The 27,053-nt window shown below is 37.4% G+C and overlaps 1 protein-coding gene across 1 annotated transcript in view; it reads left to right on the forward strand.

Moving 5' to 3' along the window:
* LOC139981094 (transportin-1-like) overlaps positions 1 to 27,053 on the forward strand; it is a 43,779-nt gene that overhangs the window by 3,350 nt on the left and 13,376 nt on the right. Inside the window, exons 2-19 of the mRNA XM_071993275.1 lie at positions 1,754 to 1,829; positions 4,765 to 5,024; positions 5,553 to 5,686; positions 9,926 to 10,007; positions 10,535 to 10,657; positions 11,034 to 11,152; positions 11,743 to 11,908; positions 14,952 to 15,015; positions 15,975 to 16,127; positions 16,653 to 16,825; positions 17,368 to 17,420; positions 18,064 to 18,235; positions 18,665 to 18,859; positions 19,114 to 19,269; positions 20,644 to 20,731; positions 21,076 to 21,174; positions 22,110 to 22,205; positions 24,636 to 24,711. Coding sequence (XP_071849376.1) covers positions 1,754 to 1,829; positions 4,765 to 5,024; positions 5,553 to 5,686; positions 9,926 to 10,007; positions 10,535 to 10,657; positions 11,034 to 11,152; positions 11,743 to 11,908; positions 14,952 to 15,015; positions 15,975 to 16,127; positions 16,653 to 16,825; positions 17,368 to 17,420; positions 18,064 to 18,235; positions 18,665 to 18,859; positions 19,114 to 19,269; positions 20,644 to 20,731; positions 21,076 to 21,174; positions 22,110 to 22,205; positions 24,636 to 24,711 — 2,285 coding nt within the window. The remainder of the gene's footprint in view (positions 1 to 1,753; positions 1,830 to 4,764; positions 5,025 to 5,552; positions 5,687 to 9,925; positions 10,008 to 10,534; positions 10,658 to 11,033; positions 11,153 to 11,742; positions 11,909 to 14,951; positions 15,016 to 15,974; positions 16,128 to 16,652; positions 16,826 to 17,367; positions 17,421 to 18,063; positions 18,236 to 18,664; positions 18,860 to 19,113; positions 19,270 to 20,643; positions 20,732 to 21,075; positions 21,175 to 22,109; positions 22,206 to 24,635; positions 24,712 to 27,053) is intronic.

Genomic DNA, 27,053 nt, shown 5'->3' on the forward strand with positions numbered 1-27,053 from the left:
AATGTTTTCAAACAACCAGGTCCACGAAAAATTATTGGTAGGTGCGGGGCTGGCCACCCCGCCCCTGTAAATTAGCGAAGCTAGGGCAATGGGCGATCTGCCCTATGTATTGTGTATAACATGCACACAGTATAGGCAAAGATACGATCGCATCTTTACAACTGCACTAGTAAGAGTAGGTCATATCATAAACGCAATTGGTGTTCAATCGGGACGCAAGCTTTTTTTACAGGACGCAAACTTTTTTGGGGACTAACATCCATGGGACGCAAAGTTTTTTCTCTAGTAAAATTACTGCCATTCAGTTAGTTTATGATATAACTTAATATCGAAGACCTTAATCAAATCCATATGGTCTTTTCTATCAATTACATGAGTTTCATAAATTGCAGTCTGTCAGTCTTCGATAAACCTGTAGGCATTATAGAATTTACGAGATACATGAACTCAAATAACAGACATGATCTTATGACTAGTGCCAAAATATTGGGAATCCCCTTTCTAAGTTTGGATCTCATGGGCAGATACCACCATGCATCTACTGTACTAGTGTATGTTTACGTACAGTAGCCCCATTTACATGGGTATCTAGTTTGAATGTAATAGTGTGCGCATAACTAACAGTGTTACTCAATAGAAGATGTCTGCTATGCAGTGTATGCATGCTTGTTGGTTTAGGGTTCTCTGTATATTTGCTACAGAATGTCAGCTCCAGTCAAGTAGCTCTTCTTGAATCGTCCAAGTTGACGTGGAGAATAGGTTAATGTATATATATGCATTTTATCAAATTAATAAACTGCCGAAAGAGACAAGTCATCAGGCAACAGGATTCCTTCATAACGTAATAAACTTATGTGAGAGATTTCAAGTTTAGGCCTACAGGTACATAGAATATCATCCTACTGTATTTGTACAGCACCGGTGTAAAGTCTAAAACAACATTATGTCAACATTAGCCCAGGGAAATCAGCCCTTAATGAATGTCTAGATACAGATGTCTTGTGCAAATAAATGATGTATTCTACCGCACTTACTGTGTTAACTGCTGAGAGAGGAAGTAGTCAATTCTGGCGCCTGGACTTCTCACATCGGTTTAATTTTGTGTCAACATTGGTGGGAGATTCCAAATCAAAGTCTAGTGTTGTCCTACATGCACTTTGTTATTGTCGGTTGACAACTGCATCATCTTGACGTAAGCCCACCGAAATGGGTCTCTTTGAAATCTGGCCAGATGTATTCTATCACCAAACCCCGATGTACTGTACTCTATTACATTTGTTATTGAACGGAACATGTCGTTATGCATACATGTTTTCAATGTTACCAGCACCTACCGTACAGTACCATGTTGTTCACTGCTCTTCTGACAGCACATGAAAAGTATGTCGCAAGAAGAAGATCAAGCTGTAAGGCATTTGAATCATGTCTACTCTCAAATGAAAAATATCAGTTCAAACTCAATTTGGGTTCACTTTGCCTATTGCTTATTCCTGTAGCCTGGATGCTGGCAAGAAATATGAAAGGTATTCCATTCTTCTTGTACATGGGTAAGTTATTATTTGGTAACCTCTGTGATGCAGTTTGGCATATTGGTTTTTAATGCCTGTCCATAAATTGTGGCCATTGTTAAAGTAAAGAACCAACAGATCCAAATCCTGATCTGCATCTATATAGTCCATTTGCATGTTTAAGTTACATGTCAGATGTCATAACATACTTTTTTTTTGTTTTTGTTTCCTGCACTCATTCACAGAAACTTGAAGATCTCAATCAGTTTCCTGACTTCAACAACTACCTTATATTTGTTTTAACAAAGTTAAAAAATGATGGTAAGTGTATACTTTCTATTTTTGAGACGTGTCCTGTATGTCACATTCGGTACAGTACCTAGTAGAAATATCGAAATAGTTTTTTTTTTCTTTTGATGTCCCTTTTAGTATAATTTGACTTTGTAAATGTTATGCAACCAAGTTATCTTAGATACATCGAAGATGTTATTAAGTTGACTGTTGTTGGGAGATAGAAAGGCTTTAGAAGCCCAATGCATAGCTTGAACTTCATAATAATACAAAGAAAGTGTGTTTTGGGGGTTGGCTCATCGTCAGTACAATTTAAATACACATACCGGTTCTGTGGCCGAGTGGATAAAGGCGGTGGCATTTGAAACAATGAGGCTTAGCTATCGGGAGGTTCCCAGTTTGATACCCGGCCGGGTCGTAGTACGGTGGGTTTTTCATCCAAGAGCAATTGATCTACAGTTTTCCCATCTGAAATGGCTTTCTAAAATTGAGAAGATTCCAAATTTGAGTTAAAATGTTGAATTGGAAGCCGACAGACATGTAAGTTGTAATCCATAAGCCCTTTCGGGTTCCTCCCACATTTTAGGTCGCTTAAACGTCCTAAAAATAACTGCTGATTATTATTATTATTAATAATGTTGTTGAAATATGTATTTTTCCTCAGTCATGCCCCCCCTGTGTAGCAGAAATGTACAGTATGCCAAAAGAGGATGGCTTGGCCAGTTGACTGTCCAGCCATAGAGTAGACTGCCAGACAATAGGCAGAATGATTATAAATAAAAAATGAAACTATTTTAGCCAGTGATGAAGTTTTTGACACTTTTTCATGCTTGCTTCTAGGACACTCATAAGGTGCAACAGAAAGGTGATATTTGTTGAGAAAAATGGGGGGAAATCTCCATGCTGTACTGTACATACTCGTCCGCTTAAAAAAACTAACATATTGCCAGCGAATTACATACGTATTCTGTACAGTGGTCTCAGTTAAAGCAGGTTCGCCAGGAGGATGCTAGCATCAGTAACGATCTCTTGGCAAAGTACAGTATATTGTTTGTACAGTATACACTATGTACAGGCTGTACAGTATACAGTCTTAGTTTGATCATGGAGCTATTACCATGGTTTGATTAATTGCACTCTTGTTGTACATTACTTACACTCCATAAGGTTTTTACCAAATCAGCCAGTTGGGGGGTCAGGTTTCCTACTGCTAATACCATCGTGTACTGTCCGCCCATGGCATGCTTCAAAGCACTCAAACTAACAGTATGAACAGTTCCTAACGGTTATTTGAAAGAAACTTGACAGTTATACCGTACTGATGATAGTGTCAGTGCAAGTGCGTTGAAGCAGGACATCAAAAGTGTCCCGAAAGGGTAAAACTGGTCCAGTCCAAATTCTGCTAAAACCTGCACAAAGCCTATAGAATTGTGTGAATAATAAGCATATACACATATACACTTACCCTGTACTATACAGTCTACTGTTTACCGTACATACATGTTGGAGAAGAAATGCTTTTGTCCAAGCAGGTACACATTGTACATACAGTACTACAGTATGTAAGTGTATTTATAACTGTCAATTTACAGTCTCTATAATATACAAACATTGAATTCTAATAGTCAGGAATACCAAGTTTTCTCTTATTTTTTTAAAATTTTCAATGTTACCTCTTCTACACAAAAACATTTTGTATTTAAGTACAGAAATATTGGCTGATAAATCCTATGGTGGAGATATAAATCTGTTATTAAGATTGTACAGTAGTTGGCAGTATAAATTATGCCTGAGCAGTATCACGTCCGCACTACTGTAAAAATTACAGCATTTCCATGCATTCAAGGGAAGTCGATTGGCTGTAATGTTTTTGATATCATCCACAGTATTACAGTACACCTCTAGACATATCAGGAAATAAAAGTTCAAAGTTTGAAATCCTTTATTGATAAGACTCCATGCACAATAGTTTGAGAACATGTCTCCCTGTCTGGCAGATTACATCAAAGATTTATATCAAAAACTTGTTAGGAACGGTGAATGTCATAATCACAAAAAAATACAGATACAGTAGTTTGCATTGTCATCAGGATTGTGATTATTATCAGCTGTGTTGAACATTGCCCTTGTAGACAGTGAATTAACCTTGAAGGATGTTAAAATTCCTAGATTCTTAATGAACCGTTTGAAAAGCTTTTCTGGTCTGCTATGAATAACGTACAGTATACTGTACATTGTGGTGCCAAGCTATTTCTTTATGTATATATTGACAATCAGGCCTTAAAGTTGCAAAAGGAGCTGGATGTGCGAGTTTGGGAAGATTTGTGGTCAAGATTTGACCAGTTGGAAAAATGATCTGTAATATTTTCACGAGCATCGTAATCATAATAAAATTACAATTTTGTAGTATCCTACGATACACCAGACAAGTAGACCGAAACAATTATTAATGAGTTAATGAGTAATTAATTTCAGCTGTGTGTACACAAATGTTTGTTTACTTCCCAAAGAAACTCAGCTGACTCATACTTTGCAAAATGTTAACATTACCTTGGTGTACAATATATTATCTGAACACAGGAATTTAATTTACTGTTCATATCTTGGAGTAGTTTCTCATAGCTCAAGAATAATTGAACAATGTCCACATTTTGTTAGCCCTTTTGTGGTTTGTATGATTGTATCTACATCATTCCTCTTGTACCCGTCTCATATATATACTATTGTGGTCCGATCTACACTTGGTACAATTCTTGCCATACACCCCCCCCCCACACCCCCATTACCCACTTGAGGTCACTGTCCTCTTCCTTCCAAGCCTACCATTTCAAAGTCTACAACATGTTCCCCAGCTTGAATTTTCATATGCTTTTATGGTATTTATTTTGCTAGATTCAATATCATGTAGAATTATTCCCTGTGACAGCAATCTCCTTAAATCTTTTCATTTCATTTTTGTAACCAGCTGATGAGCCAACTCGTTCCTTAAGTGGCCTGATACTCAAGAACAATGTCAAGGCCCACTTTCATAATTTCCCTCCGGAGGTCACCAACTTCATCAAAATGGAGTGTCTTCAGAACGTTGGTGATCCTTCAGCGCTGATCCGGGCCACCATTGGCATCCTCATCACCACCATCGCATCGAAAGGAGAACTTACCAACTGGCCAGAACTCCTGCCATCTCTCTGCCAACTCCTGGACTCTTCGGACTACAACACCTGTGAGGTAGGGTGGTGGTTCATTGGGAGGGCAAATATTTTAATCGTCAGTCTGAGACAACCACATGTCTGTTTGGCCAACCAAAGTCAGCTGTGGAGGGCATCCGGTCGAATGACTAGTTTCTTTTCCCCGTCTCCTAATTTACATCCATTTTAAGCAAAATTATGTCTCCTGCGGGCTGAATTAAGCTCTGTGGAGACAAAACGTAACACGGATCAGGAGCATCACCTCTCTTTCAAAGACAAATCTCCCACTTGTTGTACTTTCAAGTGTCATGACTATACATTGTGCAACAGTCATCCTTAAAATGCCGGAAACGATAAGGCTGACAAGTAACCAAGACATTTTAGATACAGTAGGACAGAAAGTACTTACTCTTTTATAGTTTGACTAAATCCTGTTAGGTCTAATGTCTGTTGTTCCCACCCCTTTTGAAATGCTTGTACTCTAAAGGGTTCATTTTGTAACTTTACTTGCCATGTACCAAAGATTTTAAGATTAACCCTCCTCTTTTTCCATTTCTCTTCCAAAAAGGGTGCTTTTGGTGCTTTGCAAAAGATTTGCGAAGACTCGGCTGATTTTCTGGACAGCGAAGTCCTCAACAGGCCTCTCAATGTCCTCATACCAAAATTTCTTAATTATTTCAAGCATCATAGTCCCAAAATCAGGTCAGTAGCACCATAATAATTTCGTTATGTCTTGCTTGAAGCAATTTTTCATCAGTTTTGTTAAAAAAAAAGTCTTAAATATTAAAGCTGCAGAAGCAATATTCACCATTAAGGTGCCTGACTGATATGATTGAATTCTTACCATATTAAACCGATGCCTACAGTACCGCTTTTAAGTAAATGAGAAAACCGCGCTCTTAATCGCGCTCTGTGCGTTTAAACCGCGCTCTATCTTTTGTTAAAACCTGCATTGAAATGCAGGTAATTGCGGGGAACTGTTTATCAGAGCGCAGATTCCGTCGGAAGGCTTCCCTAATTCTATTCATGCCAGCTAAAAGTGTGAAGTTCATTGTTACCGTCAGACGGTCAATGGCTGTAATCCTACTTAATTCCTTCCAATCCGGTAACAAAAGAATATCGATCGTCGCCGGTAGAAAGAAGACTGAGGGTTTATACTCGGCCAAGGGAAGGGATAGTGTATAAGCACGTATCTTATACTGTTTAAATTCAACGTACAATACAAATGTTCAAGTGGGAGCAAAACAGTTGGTTTGATGAGTGAAACGTTAGCAAACAGAATTCCCGCGATTGCTGCGAACAATAAAAATTGCAGATTAAGTGAAAGCCGAATTGATCATTTCTCGGGGCTAGAACAGTACAGTATAATGTTCTTGCAAGAAATACGGGCTATTCGCGCACATGTTACATTACGGAACTGAGTTGGTACTCAGTTGTATACCGCACTGAGACATTGCACGTTGTCACTGCCCTTGGACTTCTCAAAGTATACAGCTTCACGGGCACTGTTCAAAACAACACTTCAAACGTTTTTGCACGTTCTCATTTAGTATGCATCGGCCGATCCTACCTCTAAGCCTACATCAAAAGTTACGCCGTATACACCTCGCAAGAAAACCACGATAACCTTAAATGAAAAAAACAATATTTTGCACTTGAAGATCTGACTTCCCTCAAAATGCAATGATAAGGTCTACCCCCAGTACTTCTTGATACATTGAGTTTCCAATTACTAGTCAAAAATATTTTCTGAAAAAAGTACGGTATTTTTCACAAAAATTGATGATTAGATAAGTGCTTCCTCACAATCAACGAGCCGCCCCGAATTCGCTCCGCTTACGTATAACTTCTATATATATTGCACGTGGAAAACCCGAGTTTTTACACACAGAATTCCCATTGACATTGGTCACGGAACATAAGTAGGTCATCGACATTCGAACTTGGCAACTTGCCCAAGTTCATTGCACCATGGGAACAACACAACAAATTGTACATTATTGTACATTTTCTGAAAAACGTACGATATTTTTCACAAAAATTGATGATTAGATAAGTGCTTCCTCACAATCAACGAGCCGCCCCGAATTCGTTCCGCTTACGTAAAACTTCTATATATATTGCACGTGGAAAACCCGAGTTTTTACACACAGAATTCCCATTGACATTGGTCACGGAACGTAAGTAGGTCATCGACATTCGAACTTGGCAACTTGCCCAAGTTCATTGCACCATGGGAACAACACAACAAATTGTACATTATTGTACATTTTCTGAAAAACGTACGATATTTTTCACAAAAATTGATGATTAGATAAGTGCTTCCTCACAATCAACGAGCCGCCCCGAATTCGTTCCGCTTACGTAAAACTTCTATATATATTGCACGTGGAAAACCCGAGTTTTTACACACAGAATTCCCATTGACATTGGTCACGGAACGTAAGTAGGTCATCGACATTCGAACTTGGCAACTTGCCCAAGTTCATTGCACCATGGCAACGACACAACAAATTGTACATGATTGTGCATTTTCCCGCCATCTGGACGCCAAGTTATAACTTTTGGTGTAATATGCAAATTATGAATGGTAGTGTACTGCGCGGTTAAAACTTAAACTATTGCGACACACAAATTCTGTGTGTTGTAGAAGTAACTTTTGTTTCAAATGTAAAGTACTGTATGGTAGGCCTACTATAATTTATAAAAGACGGTTTTCCTCAGGCGATAGGGAAAAGGGATGTTTCGGTGAACTCGATCTCTTTAGTACTTGGATACTTAAAATGACCATGTACATGCAGTTTCTATTTCTCTTTAGTAAGCTCTAATCATCATTTTTATCCTTTGCGGATCTTTATTGGAATTAATTCGAAATGTATTGCTTGACGCCAGTATTTAACGGTAAGCATTTCTTAAATTGTCGACTGAGCTTCAAAATCCATTTCAAACAAGTCTGTTAATTTTCATGAAGGTTTTTATAAAAAATCGACATACAGCTAGGGAACAAAAGCTGTTCTATAGTATCCAAATAAAATACATGTTTCTCGTACTGAGATCTGAAAAAACGGGCGGCCATTTTTCTTCTTTTCATGCGCTGCTACTAGTTTGGAATATGTTCCAACCTTTACAAAATAATTTTTAAGGATAGTTTAGATTTCTTGTAATCCGAAAAGAAACTCGGGAATCAGGAAAAAAGGAGGCCCATCAATTGCGCGGACGAGAAACATGTTTTGAATTTAACCGGCCCTGCTTCAAATTTGTTGGGTGGAAGTTCTTTTTTCTTTTCATTCTGCTGGAACCAATGGTAATTTATATAAAAAAATCACACAAGAAACGCTTGGTAACACTTTATTATTTCTTCAAAATGTTGCCAACTATTTAAAGTAAACTTATCCTCCGTCATAACAGAAATAAGACTTGAAGTTGTGCTGTCGTCTCTTTCTGAACAGGGAGATCCATGTGGTCTTGCCAGATATTTAATGCGTAAAATATTTACACCATATGAGCTTTTAAATTGTAATGTTAATGGGATTAAGAAAAATGCACTTAATAAGGATAGGGTATTTGCAATTAGGAAATGTATTATGGAGCAGTTTCATGTACCACTTCACATTCAGAAAAGAGTTTGGGGACAGTGCGTTAAAAAGATGGACACAGCCAACAGAAATGCTAAGAGATACTTAGCAATGGCAGTCAAATCTTGAAGTACAGTATTTTTTGGTATATTCCATTTTCCTTTTTTTTTTTTGTCATCATATATTTAAGTTATTCTTGATGTGAAACCTTTGAAGACTGTAGTCAAAAAGAACTACATGTTAATTTTGATCCCTTTTGCTTTTTTTTTTAAACAAGCATTTGTGCTTAGAATTCTTTTTCATTTTGGTTTCCAGGATATAACTACAATTATTCTCTTTACAACTCCTTTCAGTTAGTGACAACCTTCGCATTCGTAAGCCTATGAACAGAACTCTATAAAAAATAAAATAAAATCAGTGCAACGTTTCCTGGCCTAATGTGCCTAAAGTTCACACAAAACGCGGGGCCTAATGTTACTACTTAAAATGATATGTTACCCCGAAAGGATAAGGCACGAAGTTTCCTTGTTGCTTTTTATTACTTATGGTAACCATAACATATCGGGGAATAAAATAAAAACCTATGAAAAAGGTTTTGCCCTTCAACACGAAACTATTCTCGTTTAAAACTTTCAGTCGAAGTCGTGAACTTCGTACTCGTACACTGGCCTAATGTGCCTAAACTCAACACAAAACGCGAGGCCTAATGTTACTACAAAAAATGGTCCGTTAATATTACGGCGAAAGGATAAGACACAAGAAGTTTCCTTCTTGCTTTTTATTACTTCTGGTTACCAGAACATATCGGGGAATAAAATAAACACGTATTAAAAGGTTTTGCCCTTCAACACGAAACTATTCTCGATTAAAACTTTCTTTCCGTCAAAGTTGGTAAACTTCGTTTAAAATTGTGATGTTTATAACGGGTGTTGGTTACAAGCGATAGGTTTACACTACCTCCACGCTATGAATAGCGTTGTATCGATCGGTTCACTCCCATTATGTCGGTGGTGAATAGCGAGCGAGGGGAATTCGCGTTCCTTTGTTTGGAACGCGGGGAAATCGCGTTCCTTTATTTGGAGCGCGGTTAAGTACAGTTAAGCTGCGTTTTGCGCTGAATCGCGCTAATCTCTTCCAATTTACTTAAAAGCGGTACTGTAGTTTCTCAAGCGTAACTACGCAAGTGCTTACAAATATTACATAATTTTGTGTTTGGTGGTGCAATGTTGCTTTTTATTTGTAATGTATCTGTTAGAATTCTGTTTTTTTCTTCTATATAATTTGTGTTCTTTTCTCCCTCTCAGCCAACTTTTTTTCAAAGTTCAAATATCTTGATTTTGCCAATGCTGATTTTCTTTCTCTGTAGGTCTCATGCAATTGCTTGTGTCAACCAATTTATCATCAGTAAAACCCAAGCTCTTATGCTTCATATCGACCCCTTCTTGGAGGTAAGTACCTGGGCACTGTGACTGTTGTCACCACCTTTCTGGTATCCCCTACTCCTAACTCACTGGTATTCAAAGTGGGTGTCCTGACCAGTTTTAAAGGTCACCCAAAAAATTTGGAAGGTCACCAAGAAAAATAATTGAAAAAGAAGTGGTTGATATCTGTGGATAAAGTGGAAAAATATCTTAATTTAAAATATCACCATTTTGCAAGTAAGCACTCTTACATGTGTAAGTATGTCTCAATGGTGAGGAAGGAAGGGGGGCTGGATATTACCTCCCATAGACTGACATTCCTAGGTCACAACATCTGTCACTGGAGGGTCTCCAAGATGATGCATGTTAGAATTGGAGCCACTAAGCAAAAAGGTTTGATTACCAGGGCACTAAGTAAAGATGACAACATTTCCAAGATCTATTTGACCCAGCAGGTTTGATTTATAACAAACGTCTTTCATCAATAATTCAGAATGTCAGGGGAAAAAAGTAGAATTTTTTTTTTATTCAACTTTCCGTATCGCCTTATTTAGAATCTATTTGCCCTTGCTTCCGACGAGGATTCTGAAGTGAGGAAGAATGTTTGCCGTGCTCTTGTCATGTTGTTGGAAGTTCGAGTAGACAGACTACTGCCGCATATGCAGAACATCATAGAGGTAAGGTGATCATATTTGACGAGAGATCGGAAATTAGATTGAACTGGAAATTTATTGCTTCTAAATAGCTCATGAATTTGGCTGGTTGTAATTTAATACTGTAACCAAACCTACAGCATTTTCAAAGTGCCATCTCATTGGGCAAAAAAAATAAACGAAAATTTTTGCACCCCAGATTCCAACCATGGTTGCGGGCTGAGGTAATTTGTGATATACTCCTTATGTCTGGGGTCTGTGGACACTCTGTCATTGTCCCTGAGAATTCATGGAATGAAAAAAGATTGTTGAGAACTTCATACATAAAACATAGTTGATTAGACTTTGCAGAGGCCTGCACATCATAGTAGTAACTTATTCGGTCTTCACAACTTTGCAGTATATATTACTACGCACGCAAGATCCGGACGAGTCTGTCGCCCTGGAGGCGTGCGAATTCTGGCTCACACTCGCCGAACAGCAGATATGTCGAGAAGTGCTAGGAGCCCATCTTGAAAGGTATGATTTTACCTCCGTCGACGGTCACCTTCTAGAAAACCTGTTGTCATAGATTACTGCGAAATGTGTACTCGCACTCAGTGGGTAAAAATAGTAATATGAAACAAACTGCCAGGGAAGAGGACAAGCAGAGGGATCAAAGATAAACTAGATTAGATTAATTAGTGGAACAAAAGAGCAGAGAAACTCATGGCTGTTAGAACAGGATTTGAATCGGGTGACCTCTCTGGGTTACAATCCCTGTCAGTTTTCCATTATTTATATACATCTATAGATTATGATTAAATAGCTTAGAAAATTCAGATTCATAAAAACTTTTGTCAATTTGCACATTTCCATTGTCCAATGCTCAGAGAGTTTCCTATTAAAGTAGAGAAACGTTGACTTGACAGTCAGCACGATATCGTTCATCGTCATTTATCTTTTGTGGCAATTCGCATCGACTCCATGGAAGGAATCTGATTACCATGAAAATGAAGAAGGAGCTTAAAAGATCAATTTTTCGAAGTCGACAATCTGTCAAGAAACATAAGAGAAAACCATTTAATGAGTTAACTTCAACTGTGACTGATGTTTTGTTTTCACGATAGGTTGATCCCAGTCTTGGTCCATGGCATGAAATACTCGGAGATTGATATCATCCTCCTGAAAGGCGACATCGAGGAGGACGATATGATCCCGGATAACGTTCAAGATATCAAACCAAGATTCCACAAATCAAAGTCTCACACTCAACAACATTCTATAGAAGAAGATGTAAGCCATTCTCATTTGAAATTTTTCCCTCGTTGCTCACTCACTTTACCCTGTCCCTGTACATACGTGCATTCTTATCTACCTAGCTTACATTTGCTCAACACCCTTGTCGACCCCCCTTCAGGTCATTTCACTCTCTCCTTCAAGATGTTCCGTTTTAAAATATACGACACGATTCTTGCCATGGATTTTTGGTTCCTTGCTTTAGCAAAAGGAACCTATGCAGTCAGGTTGGCGTGTGTGTGTATGTATGTATGTATGTATGTGTGTATGTGTGTGTGTGTGTCTGTGACACTTGCTTGGGTACGCTCTATCTCAATAAGGGAATGTTAGATTGAGGCCAAACTTGGACTATAGATCCGCCATATGGAGAAGGTGTGCCCTATTGTTTTTGGTGCCCACAAAGGTCACCAAAGGTCAGTTATGGTCCAAAAACCGAAAATATTAAAACTGCAATAACTCTCAGTGCCAATGTGCGACAAGATTGATATTTTGGGACAAGTTGTGAACTGGTTAGGGGAGCATTTTCAAACTTAACGGTCATGTGATCCGAGGTCACCAAAGGTCAATTAATGATAAAAAACTAGTATTTTTGCAATAACTTGAGAACGAAATGTCTGTTAGGGTTGGGAGTTGCCTCAATGTAATCCAATTGTCGACCTGCATCTGGGTGACCCTTGACCTCAATTTGACCTCTGGTGACCTTTTCGTGTTTTTGGGATTTTTACAGTTTCGATGCTATTTTCAGACGTCAAAGGTACCTTCTGATCATAAATGTCAATAGGTTGACCCCGTGTGACCTTTATGTGCGAAGTTATATGGGGTCAAAGTTTTTCGGTCAGAGTTAGGATGGTTGTACAGACTTTTCGTTTTGTTTTTTGGAATCAGGAGATTAAACTACATCTGAAACCAAGGTCAAAAGGTCAAAGGTCACATTAGAAAAAATGTGCTTATTTTGGGAGGAAACGAGCAAAAAAGAAAATGTTTGGTTTTGATGCTAGATTTGGATATCAAAGGTACCTTCCGATCAAAAATGTCAATTGGTTGACACCCGTGTGACCTTCGTGTGCGAAGTTATACGAGGTCAAAGTTAATTTTCAGACATTTAATGCAACAACTCCCAGTTCCAAGGTGTGACATGGTTGATATTTTTGGACAAGTTGCAAATGGTATAGGGGAATATTTTCAAAGTTAACGGTCATGTGATCCGAGGTCACCAAAGGTCAATTAATGTCAAAAAACTAGTATTTTGGGGGTAGAAAATGGGCAAGGAAAAAAATGTTTGAATTTTTATAGTTTGATGCTCTAATTTAGGTCTCATCAATCAAAAATGTCAATAAGTTGACCCAAGGTGACCTTTGTATGTTAAGTTATATGAGGTCAAAGTTAATTTTCAGACATTTAGTGTAATAACTCCAAGTGCCAAGGTGTTACACAGTTGATATTTTGAGACAAGTTGCAAATGGTATAGGGGAATATTTTCAAACTTAACGGTCATGTGATCCGAGGTCACCAAAGGTCAATTAATGATAAAAAACTAGTATTTTTTGCGATAACTTGAGAACAAATTGTCCGTTAGGGTTGGGAGTTGCTTCAATGTAATCCAATTGTCGACCCGCATCTGGGTGACCCTTGACCTCAATTTGACCTCTGGTGACCTCTGGTGACCTTTTTAGTGTTTTAGGGATTTTTACAGTTTTGATGCTATTTTCAGATGTCAAAGGTACCTTCTGATCATAAATGTCAATGGGTTGACCACTTGACCCCCATTTGACCTTCGTGTGCGAAGTTATTTGAGGTCAAAGTTAATTTTCACACATTTAATGCAATAACTCCCAGTGCCAAGGTGTGACAAGGTTGATTTTTTTTGGACAAGTTGCAAATGGTATAGGGGAATATTTTCAAACTTAACGGTCATGTGATCCAAGGTCACCAAAGGTCAGCTAATGTTAAAAAAGTAATATTATGGGGGAGAAAATGGGCAAAGACAAATTGTTTGAATTTTTTACAGTCATGCTCTATTTAGGTCTCACCGATCAAAAATTTCAATTGGTTGACCTCCGGGTGACCTTTGTGTGTGAAGTTACATACAAGTTCAAAGTTAATATTTTGACATTTAATGCAATTAAATCTCAATGCCAAGGTGTGACATGGTTGATATTTTGAGACAAGTTGTGAATGGGGTGGTGGAACATTTTGAAACTTAAAGGTCATGTCATCTGAGGTCACCATTGTTATCATATCTGTTGACACGCTTGTAGGTCTCTTATATTTCTTACATTTGCGACGCCATATTTAGATCTCAAAAGTGCCTTTTGATAAAAAATCCGGTCACATTTTGTGATCACAAAAGTGTTGGCTATAGTGTTGGTTACTTTATGGGAACATGTAGGACCACAATTACTTGGACTATTTCAGCCCAGTCTTGCTCGATAATATTATGTGTATTGTCATATACCCCAAGCAAGGAACCACAGTGCCCTTGGGCTCTTGTTACAATGTTTGAATCTGGTTCTGAACTTATTTAGTCACATTCGCTAACTTTTTCTTACTAACTTAATTAATGGCCTATTTACATATAATCTTCTCTTGAGTAAGTTATTGATCACATCACACAGTCCTAACTTGTCCCTGTTTGTTTGTGTTTGGATCTTATGCTGTGAGATAGAAAGCATACATAGTACATGTACAGTCTTATTTGCACTCTTTCCACCGTGTCCAATGACGTCCATAATCGTGCACCCTCTGCATTTGAAGTTCAAAATTTTCTATATGTCTGTCTTATCTGCCGCTCTCATATATTCTTATTCAGTAACTCTGATGTAGTGAAATATATCAAATGTTTCCTTGTTCACATTTCTCCAATTTCATGAAGAATCCCTGCTGTTTACTTTTCAGAAATGTTGCATGAGGATTGTGCATTATGTTGGCAAGGTGTTGCTTATTGTACCTACTTTTTTGCTCTTTTAAAGTCACACTTGCTGGCAAGTTCTGATGTTTTTTGTCTGTTTTAATATTATTATTTTTTTCCCATCTTTTTAAGGGTGAGGATTCTGACAGTGACTACGGACTAGACGATGATGATGCATTGTCCGACTGGAATTTACGTAAGTGTTTATTTACCGATGCTAAGAATTAAAGGTGAGGGATCGTGGCATGTTCTGACAACTAGAAACTAAGGACCTAGATGAGGCATTAGAAGCTTGGATGTAAATCTTAATCTAACAATTAAGATAGAATCAAACCACATCGGCCAACTTTTTGAAGGTATAATTTCGCCAGTATTCTGTGGTTGCTCTATCTTTTCAGCATTCATACAAGAACAAAAAATGAGTATTACCACAAAATTAGTCAACCTTTCCCCTTTGTTATTATTTTCAACAACTGTTTATGAAAATAGGGAAAATCTAATGGTCCAAGGTGGACTTGAGTCAGTGTATGTATATAAACTATGCCGTTTTAAGTATTCAAGGTGTTCAAGGTTCAAGGTATTCAACAGAAGTATCTGTGTTCTTAACTTCCATGGATCGGGTATTACAGGGACATCAGTGGTGCCGTACAAAGTTGATTCATTCCAGGGTTTGCCATTCATACAGGTTTTGTTGCACATTCAAGACTGTCAAAATTGTGGTATTGTGAATGAGATTGATTTCCGAAATCTTATAGTAGTAACCTCTTCTCATACTCCAGTAAGAATAATGCATGTATTTGGTGTAACAAGGTAAATACATGTCCATCTGAAAGGATGGTTAATGAAGGCAAAACTGGACTTTGTTTTTTCTTTTTTCTGGCTTTAGGTAAATTTTAATTTAATTTATTTTATTTTATTTTATTTTATTTTATTTTTTTATTATTTTTTTTATTTTTTTTTATTTTATTTTTTTATTTTTTTTTTTATTTTTTTTTATTTATTTTTATTTTATTTTATTTTATTTTATTTTATTTTATTTTATTTTATTTTATTTTTGTTTATTTTATTTTATTTTATTTTACTTGAGTTTATTTTATTTTATTTTTTATTATATTTTTTTGTTTAGTTTATTTATTTTATTTTATTTGACTTTAGGTAAATGTTCTGCAGCTGCTCTGGATGTCCTAGCCAATGTGTTTCATGACGATCTGATGCCAGTCCTCTTGCCCATCCTGAAGGAAACTCTAGAGAGTACTGAATGGGAGGTCAAAGAATCTGGTATTTTAGTCTTGGGTGCAATAGCGGAAGGTATGGCCATCCTCATTTACCCTTCTATGCTCCCTCATGTCCACCTCCTGTTCCCCTCTCCCTCCCCCAACCCTCCTCTAGCCTACTCTACCCACTACTCTGGTATCCCACATTCCTATTGCCAATATATATATAGATGTAAATACAAGCTGAATGTTTGCTAAAAGCTGCTAGTGTACTCTGAATTCAAGGGAAAGATTTTTTATGGTTAAAATATTATTTTCTTCCAGGGATAATTGCTTTGAACACTTTTCATCTCCTCTTCCATGATGTTGCTACTCACTAGACTCTTACCAGACACATTCATTAAAATTTCCCCCTACCTTTACTCTTAATTGCTACTATCAGGATGTGGCTCGCAACTTTGTATTACAGCATTTTGTTCAGAACAGTAAGCTGGCACAACTAGCATTAACTTTCAAAATTGCAAATTCTAGGCAGTAAGTGTTCGCTAGTTCAAGAAAGTAATCTTCTGTTTCATATATTTATGATTATGATTATATTTTTTCTTATTCCTCCTCATAGGATGTGCAAATGCCATGGTCCCCCACCTGCCTAGGTTAATCCCTTTCTTAATTAGTTGCTTGTCTGAGAAGAAAGCTCTCGTTCGTTCCATCACCTGCTGGACTCTGAGTAGATACTCTCACTGGATAGTTAACCAACCCCACGAGGAGTATCTCAAACCCCTCATGACAGAGGTTCGTCAGTAATTTTTGTAATTTTTTAACCGAAAACAAGTTTCATTTGATGTCTTAGAATGCTGCACTGTTGTTTCTTAGGAGAGGATTGAATGGTGTTTGTTAGTTTATTTTATGTCCTGGAATGCTCCACAGTTGTTTCTCAGGGGAGGGTTAAATGGTCTTTGTGTGATTAACTTTGGTTTAATAGTTTGAGCACGTCAATATCAACTGGAATTTTTTTTTTTTTGGCGGGGGGGGGGGCCTCTACATTGTCTAGTTGAGATGGTTTGTCATTTTGTAAACAACATTTCATTAAAGTTGGTGGATGCATGAAATAAAATCTGTCTTGAAAAGCCAACTACAGTTTGAAATGCCTACAGTAACCTAGGTGAGACTTCAAAAAAGGCAGTAGAAGTATGAATGTTTGATAGAAATTTGATCCTCTCAGCCTCATGTTTGATTGAAATTCAAATGACCAAATATTGGGTATTGCAGTGCAGATGTCAAGCCCTGCTTTCTTTAACTTATAACCTATTTTATTCTTCACCTCTTGCCCACAGCTACTACAGAGAATTCTTGATAGCAACAAGAGAGTCCAAGAGGCTGCTTGCAGGTGAGATAAACTTTTTGTAACATTTTGCCAGTAGTTTGCCCTTGTCTCTGTTATTTGACAATAAAGGGATGTCATGATACTCGGTCTCATCAATGAAACCACTTTGTGGAGGTCTCTATTGCGGGGATGGAGAAAAAAAAAACCTCACCCCCAAACGCACTTGAGTCGTCTGCAACTAGTTCAGCTTTCTTTACGCCTTACGTATAACAATTTGTTATTTTGTTCATTTTGATGTGTTTGACTGTCAAGGCACGCTAGTCAGAGACAGGTTAATGAGAGATAGAACAATGTGGTAACTTCTCTAACATACTGTGAATCCTGTGAGGGTTAAATAGCCGGCATTATCCTATCATTATGTAGTGACTGCTTGGACAAACTCTTTAATTTACATGGAGGGTGAGTAATCTCTGTGATGACAGCGTCATAGAAAAACTCCAACGAGGTTCAGGAGTTCATTGAATTACTGATGTGACAGACCTGTGTCAAACAATGCAGCTTTATTATAATAAAAAACATTGGTGAACCGCTTAGTGAGATGTAACTTTATTTTGTGGCTACTTCGATACTCAGAGACAGAAATCTTAAATGTTTTTTTCTGTTAACTGTTCAATAACATATGTGTTATTGCAATTTGCTCAATCAGTGCCTTTGCAACCTTGGAGGAAGAGGCCTGCACTGAACTGGTGCCTTACCTGGACACCATTTTGAAGACGCTGGTCTTCGCATTTGGTAAATACCAGCACAAGAACCTACTAATACTGTATGATGCCATTGGAACCCTGGCAGACTCTGTGGGACATTACCTGAACCAGCAGGTAAGGTATTACAAAAGTGCCTGCCTGTACGACTTACAGTGGGCACTAGAAAAGTGATTGCAATGTATTTCCTATCTTAGCATTTTAAGATTGACCATATCCGTATCCTTCCTTGTGTTGTGACAAAGCAGCAGCCTTGTTCAAAAACATTAGTCATTACAACATTTATTCAATCAGTGCATTTTGTAGGTCATTTTTGATGAGCATACAAGAACTTGAATGAGAATTTTTATCTTAACTTCAAATCGAAATGACAGGCAATTAAAAAAAAGGAGAAGCAAACAATGGTTGCCCAAATGTACCTGTGTTACTCTTACAAAATGGGAACCATCAGCTCTGAAATGAGAAGAGTAGTTAAAAGAATGTGCTGGCCAGACTATTCAGACCGAAATTATATAAAACTAATAATCTGTCGTTTGCTATCTTCAGAATTACATCGAGCTGCTAATGCCTCCCCTGATAGAAAAGTGGAACACCCTGAAAGACGAAGACAAGGACCTGTTTCCTCTCTTGGAATGCCTGTCCTCGGTGGCCACCGCACTCCAGTCCGGCTTTTTGCCTTACAGCAAACCGGTCTACGAGCGATGCGTCTTACTCACCGAGAAAACCCTGGAGCAGATAAATGTAAGTGCTATGGGACAAAGGTCCCTTGTGGTCAGCAGTAGGGGATGTAGCACCATTACAGTGCGAGTGTTCTGACTTTCTTTACATTACAAATGTGAACAGCACAGTGTTATTCTGTTCTCACTCACTCACTCTCTCTCTCTCTCCCCAAATGAAGCTGGCATGCTGTTATCCATCCATCTCATTTTCAGCACTTTTTGAGTATTTTTAGTCACTTTTTGTCAATTCTTACTCTTCTCTTTTTGTCCTCACAGAGAGCTTCAGTTGATCCTGAAGTGGAGCAGCCAGACAAGGATTTCATGATTGTAGCTCTGGATCTCTTGAGCGGACTAGCAGAGGGATTGGAAGGACATATAGAAGTCTTTGTTGCCAACAGCAACATCATGTCCCTGCTCTTTCAATGTATGCAGGTATGTGTACCGGAAAAAAGCCATCAACACCGCTGGTTTTAAACTGAACCGTCTTTTTTGGCAGTTCAATCTGTGTTGTCAAATAAATGCTTTTCTGGTTTTATTTGAAATCCCTAGATATTCTTTAAGGTTGTTTGAACAGCAAAATCTGGCAATGTTGATGCATTAAAATATGCATTAGCATATGTCTGTATGTCCTCGTGCGTATGTCTATCTGTCTGTCTGTGTGTGTACTATAAAGGAACTGGTTGTCAATCTAACGACCTCATGAGGTTGGACAAGATATTTTAAGTAGCCTTGTCATTTGATGTTGTCATTTGATGTTGATGCTATTTGATGGTAAGTTAACAGTGTAAGCTTACTTTTTATATCCCATCTTTTTTGGATCCCTTTGTTCATTGGATGGAAAAAAACTCTTCACAGGTGTATAGGGTTGATCAATTGCCATCTCTTTTAGGAAGCTCTTGGTAGATTTTGTGAAACTTAAAAGATGAAAAGTGATAGGATTTAAGGCTGCCTTAAGGCTTTTAAAAAGACAAAGATTTGTTCAGGTTCCACAAAATGAAATGTGAAAAAGAGCAAGGCAATTATTTTTGCTGGAATAGGGTTCTAACCGGTGACCTCAGGTCTATAAGCTCCATGCTCTACCAACTCAGCTATGTAGTCCCTTGGGTGGTGACGATCCCTGCATGTACAGCCAAGTAAAACTTTGCTGTAGCACGTCATCGTTAAGAGTTTCCTAGTTCGTTTCATCCAACATTGCAGCGTTCTTAGGATTGTAAAACGCTTTTGACCATGTGACCACGTCACTCATTTGCAGACCATCATAGCTCCATTGTTTCCTTAATTCTAGAAAAATAACAGATAGATACGTAACGTGTGACAGTCACTGAATGGTAGAGTTTCCTAAGATGAATTGGGGTTTTGACAAGATGCTGGTACTAGCAGCACCATAGGTCTCTTTGTTCATTTGTATTGAAGAGGTTTTCTTACACTGAAGCAGGGCAGGAAGTATTCCATTTCAAAACATGTATCTTGATATTGTGCTTGTATGTTTGTGGATTGGATTGTGTTTTTTTAAACGAGAGAAGGTTCATTCACAAAGAAGTATAGCATTGAACCTGTGATCTACAGAGAGCAATGGGTTCTAGTTGTATCAGATATATTAAACATGATATATTAAACATTAATTATTTTGTAGTGTGTTTGCCAATTTGCATTTGCAATGAATCTCTCTTGCAGTTCCCCCCCTCCCCCAAAAAATTGGTCCTAAAGTGTCTTAAAAGTCTTTCAAATGTTTGAGACTGTCCCTCACACTTGTTTATTCAGTTAGTGATTTTTTTTCTGAATTTTTTTGTTTCCTCTGCCTTTCAGGACAAGATGCCAGAGGTCCGCCAGAGTTCCTTTGCTCTGCTTGGAGATCTCACCAAGGCTTGCTTTCAGCATGTTAAGCCTCACATCAGTAAGTCTTTGAGACTGAAATCTTATAAAGTTAAATGAGGATGATTGGTTTGGTAAAATATTGGAGCGGGAGTTGGGGGGGGGGGGAGGGGAGTCAAGGTAAAGTAATTTGACTGTACTTTTGACAGTTCTATTTTCCTTTGGTCAGAAGTAATGATAGTTGCTCAATTAATCATTTCTGCTATTTTATATGTATCCAAGACTTTGTAAGTCAGAGAGCTTCACAAATATCTTTCAATCCCAGCTTAAGGGTGAGGAATCTAATATATAGAAAATGTTTTCTGGCACATTCAGCAGGGTCTAAGTCGAGACTCATTCCATCCTTTTTTTAATTCTAAAACCTAGATGACTTCATCCCAATTCTGGGCCAGAATCTGAACCCAGAATTCATCTCTGTGTGTAACAATGCTACCTGGGCTATTGGAGAAGTCTCTATACAAATGAGTAAGTGTTGCTGCTTCTCTCAACAGGTGAAGAACTGGCTGTGGGTGCAGTCTAGTCTTGCCAGCTCCATAGGCACTGGGTAGTCTGGTTTTGTTACTTTGTAGGTTTAAAGTCAAAAACAGTCAACCCGCCATATTTTACTTCTTTTGTAAGCTCTTCCTCCTCATTCGTAGCAGATGAATCAGAAAAGTGTTGGTTAGCTCTCTGTGGGGAGTTTTTCCATCAGAATTAATGCAAAATTTGTCGAGGATTAGAAACCAACATTATGTTTACTTATAAAAAAAATTAAAAAACATGCAGTGAGCAGTGGACTAGCTTGAGAAAGACTATCGAATGAACAAGGTCGTATCAGTTAAAAGTATTTAAATACAACCAGATGCATTATGGGAATGTCATGTCACTTTCATGAAGAGCCTTTGTCAGTAATTGGCCCTTGTTAATTCCAAATAGGTTAATTCTGTATTTGATTGGTATTTTAATTAAAGGGAGAACATTTAAGACATAATCATGGCATTTGAAACTGATAGTACAGCATTCAGGTTTGACCGACACAACTGGAGAGTGTATGTGACGTTATCTGGGTATCAACCAGTGTAAATTTGATGAGGCATTTCACTATTGAAGAAATAAAGGCTGTGATTTCGAAGAGATGATGGCTGCCTTTGCAATAATGTAATTACTGCAAAGAGTTTACTTCCAATAATTTCTGCACTATTTTAATTTCTATTTGTTTAAAAAATATATATATTTGGACTGTCTTTGCAATGTTCAGTAATGTGTAAGTGTAATTCCGATGTAGAGTTTTCTTCAAATGATGCTGTTCTTTTGATAATTCTTAAATATTTTAAACCGTCTCTGATGAGTGTGGATGGACCACTGCAGATCTCTCAGCTGCATTTACTATGCATCACGTCCTCTTCTTGCTTCATCCACAGAGGGCGACATGACACCGTACATCGGACTGGTTTTGACTCAGCTTGTGGAAATCATCAATCGACCCAACACTCCCAAGACACTGTTGGAGAATACAGGTTAGCATTTTGACACAATATATTTTTTTTCAAAGGCCCAAACGAAGAAAAAAGTTTAGAAAAAAAATAAATGTTTGAAAGTCTGGCAGAATCAATTTGCTATTCTCAATACCAAGTATAGATGTGGTCCTCTTTAAAAGAAAAAATTGACCCGTTTGATATTTGTGTTATAAATTTCTTCTAGCCCCCACACCACCCTCCATGTCTACTATAAAGTAAAGGAATTACTAAAACTGAACTCTGTGGTGTGTCTTACATGAAAAATGTGCTCAAATTTTTTATATTTTTTTTCTTAAAATCAGACGAGAATGGATGTGTGTGTCATTATGACATAAATGTTTTTCCATGACTTGACGTTTATTTATTTAGTTTTTTTTGGTGATTTTATGTTTGTCTACAAACCTCCTCCATTTGCCATCCATGTGGTCAGTGTGCTCATAGTTTTTTAGTTTTTTAATATAAGTCCCCATTTCTAGTTCCCTTCCACCTTTCCCATATTGCCCTCCGCTGAATTGGTCGTACCCATGATTAGTATCAGTCAATTTATTAGTACTATGATGGACATGGTTGAACCACCATTGTGATGTCGTCATCATCATCATGTTATTCTTCATATTGTTCAGTAGGCCGGTCATGTGAATGTTTCGATTTCATGTGATTGTGATCATGCCATGCATCCAGACTTTATCCTGAAATTTTGAATATAACAAAACAATGCGCCCGTTCCAGGGTAGATGCAAAAGAAGATTACCGTTTGTTGGTGGTTGTCGGGTGTAACGTCCAAAGACAGAAGCATGCTAATGAAAGCTGTAACTTTTCTCTTCAAGATTAGAAAGCCATTCTGTGAGAGAAACAAACCCAAAATAAAGTTGTTAAAGTAATTCAAAACAATTTGATATCCAACGTAGTAAATGCAACTCTCGATTTTGAATTCGGTACTATTTTTAGCTGTGTGCTTCTGTAAAGAAATCAGGTTATTTTTGGGGGCGGGGGGCTTCACATACAATCTGCAGACTCTGGACGTATAAATTTCTCATAAATCGAAGGATTATGTTTGCATGTCATTTTCACAATCTTCAGAAAACTTGAAAAATGTTATCAAAAAGGAAATATATAATTGTTGATTTATTATAATCATTTTGTTTTAGAAATAATCTTCACAGTATATATGGCATTGGTTGTACTCCTGTGAATATTCATAGTTTTACTTCTGTGAATATTCATGATATGTATTTGTTAGTGTTGTATGAATATTCATGATATGTATATGTTAGTGTTGTATGATTATTCATGAGATGTATCTGTTGGTGACTGCAAGAAACCTGGGACATTTTGAATGCGGGTTGAATTTGTGTGATTGTGGTTGGTTTTTCAGCTGCTGCCAATCAATTACCACTTGTGTTGTGAATGTTGCCATGGCACTCATGTGGATATATTATATATATATATATATATATGTTTATAATTTTTATATTTCTCTCATGAATTGTTACCAACAGTGAAAACCCTCTTTGGAATGGTTGTGGTAGTAGGGAGAGGGTGGGGGGGGGGGGGGTTGATAACATAACTCCTTTATGACATTATGGCAGGTGATCTGTTTAAACCTTGCAAGTCTTGGGAAAAGCAGCAATTGTTCACAATAGTTTTGGTAGCCTATCACACACGCTGTATGTGAAAGTGGAACCAGGATTAGGATGTCTTCAAAGCCATTGATGAAACAAAAATTGTGCTCGTAGAAGCAAAAAAGGGGAAACATTGTGAAAAGTGTTGCAGAAACCATACCCCTGTCTTTCTTCAACACCTATTGAAATTATGCTTTCTAGCTTGTATCAAAACCTCAAAGTCTCTTCCTGAAAAATTGCTTTGAAAAAAAAAATGCAGAGATGCTCTTCTTGGAGGACGCTTGGTGGAAAAAGGAGAGAGGGGAGGAGGGGGTGGAAGATGAGTATGATGGAGGATAGAATCAAATTTGTACCCCTTATTGTTATCAGATGAGGGGATTGCAAAGTTTTGAATGTGAATAGTACAGTATTTAGTAGAGAATATTTTATAACTGCATTTCAGTAAATTGCATTTTAACATTGGTTTGCAACACTTTACTAAGTTCAAGGGTCAGTTTTTGAAACAACAAAATAAAAAAAACACTTGTCCCCATACACATATTGATGAGGATCTGTGTTCAACGATAAAGTACTTAGGGTAGATATTTACTCTGCAACAGATCACCGCTTAATTTCGCACCCTTGGTAGTCTTTACTCTCTGCTCTCACCTTCCAACACTGAGTTGTGTGGGTGGTGATGTGGGTGGGGGGGTCGGGGAAGAGGAGGGGGTGTAACCTTGACTTGCAGCAGTGCATGCTCTCTCTGTGTGTACTTGGGTTTGATATCTTGTGTATTTTTCCTCTTTTCTTTGGTTTTTTTTTATTGTAGCTATCACTATTGGTCGTCTTGGTTTAGTTTGCCCGGACATGGTGGCACCCATGCTTCCTCAGTTTATTCGACAGTGGTGTGTATCTATTTGTCATTCTTTTACAAAAACTATTTCAGGAAGCATGAAAGAGTCCAGATGAGTGCGAAAAAAATTGCAAAAACCCAAGAAAGCAAACATTTGCTTAGCATTTTATGACCTCTGTTCTGGAAAGATTTGTAGATATCTTGCTGGTCACGTAATGTGATTTTAGGGGTTGCCCCACACCGTGACTCAGTCTAACACCATAAAAATGTGAAAAGAGGCAGGCCTGCAACCCCATGCCGGTGGTATACGCCTTCGCCGATAGACTCCACTATATACGTCCCTTTTTTTTCTTACATCAAGACTCTTTCATGTTCCATATTTATATGTAAACATACATTTTCTCTTCATGTTCTTCAAACCCTTCTTTATGGTACAATTGTTATGTAAATGGTATTCGTAAATATTTAATATTTAAAAATCTCATGCAGGGATGGGATGGTGGGAGGGCGGAGAAGGAACGATCGCATCAAATGGCAAGATTTTAGAAAAAATGCAAGAGAAAGAGAGTACAAGTCTGCATGTGCACTGTCGACTACAAATTTGTAAATGTTCTGTGTTGTGAAAACGGTTGGATCTCTGTGACCTCTTGCTTGATCGGACTAGAATATAGAATTGTTTGTTTTTTTATATTTTTTTCGGAGTCTCGCATGTAAGTATGATGTCATCAGTGGGTGACATTTAAATTGATATTATAGCTATATATGTCATCTTGAGTTTGGGAGTCTCGTTCCCCTCTTGTCAGAGACACAATGCGGACCCTTTGGAGACCCTACCCTAACCTAGTAGTCATCATTTTCTAAACAATAAATTTTTTCTTTTTAAGATTTTTGCTTAACAATTTCACTACTGTGATTGTTTAAGATATTCCTCCCTGTTTACTTTGAATTTTCCAAGTTTAATTCATTATAAAGTTTATTTCGTATGCATAGACACAATGAGCTGTTACTACTGGAATGAGAACAGAAAAGTAATATAATGTGTTGGACTTTAAGGGTCGATTTGAAATTAAGGAAACCAAACAGGTCTTTGCAAAAAAGAAAAGGAATGATGTTAGCCCTACATATAGATTCAACATATATAAAAAGCAGAAAAATAAGTCCCTGTTAAGAACTTACGAATTGGTCCCTAATTTTCTGAGCAGTGAGAGCAAGCATTTGAATCTGAACGAACACAGATTTTAAGGATTTCTTATAGTTTTTTGACAGTTTTGATTAGTGATTTGAAACTTAATTTATGGATGACAAAAGTGGCAAAGAAAGAATTGTGGCATACATATTTTTGGCAAATTGCTATAAACCCGAACCGAATGACATTTTAACTTTAACTGCAACAATTTTCAGAGGTTACAAACAAGATTTTATTTCTCTTTTTATTATAAGTTTTTTTTTTTTTTTCAAACCTAAAATTTGTGGCAAACCCTTTCTTTCAAAAAAATGCCAAAATATTTCTTTCTTCTAAAATGGTCATAAGAGCAAATTTTAACCCATTTACTCAGTGGTTAGGATAGGTTCTGTGATGAAATAAACACAAATTCTAACTTCTTCTAATTCTTCTAATAATGATTGTTGGCAGTAATTTTGGACATTGGAAGCCTTATTCTTGTTTGTTGTAAGCAGGTGTCATGTGAATATGATCATGTTCATGACACCTCCCAGTGATGTGCTTTGGCTTATTGAAAGGCGGCGGTGTCATCAAAATTCGGAGAAATTGCCACTCTGTTCTAAATATTTTATGCAGCTTTAGTCTTCTTTCTCTGTCTCTACGACGATTTCTGTCGCCGTCTCCTTTCAGACAAAAAAAAAAAAAACCGTTTCGGTTTAAGTCTTTGGATATTCGATAGAGTTTGTTGCAGGTTAGAAAGGAAGCTATCTTAGGGTTTCCCAAAAAATTGTTTTTAATGCATCAAAACAAAAATCACACAAAGTCTGAAATAAAATTGATCGGAAAGACTCCGAATCTGAAATCGATATGACTGAAGGATAGATGTGATGTTTTTCTCTCGTAATCAGTTGTAAACAGGGTTTGTACACCACAGATAAGAACTAGCAGTTTTTCAATTCTAAACTCAATGCTACATAAACAGACTGTCGTGAGTCGTCAAGTTTCGACCCGTAACGCATGTGCGCCATTCGCTACAGCAGTGTAATGAATTTTGATTCGAAAATTAATTTTTCAGAGTTGATTATTTTGTGATTATTAATGATTTCAAGAGGGTTTTATTGATATGTCATGAGAATAGTGCAATTCGGCAACTCTTTCAAAATTAAAAAAAAAATTAAAAAATATGTGAAGCATCCCCCCCCCCCCCAAAGAAAAATATTTGAATTTTGACT

Source organism: Apostichopus japonicus, chromosome 2, assembly GCF_037975245.1.
Source record: "Apostichopus japonicus isolate 1M-3 chromosome 2, ASM3797524v1, whole genome shotgun sequence".
Lineage (NCBI taxonomy): Eukaryota > Metazoa > Echinodermata > Holothuroidea > Aspidochirotida > Stichopodidae > Apostichopus > Apostichopus japonicus.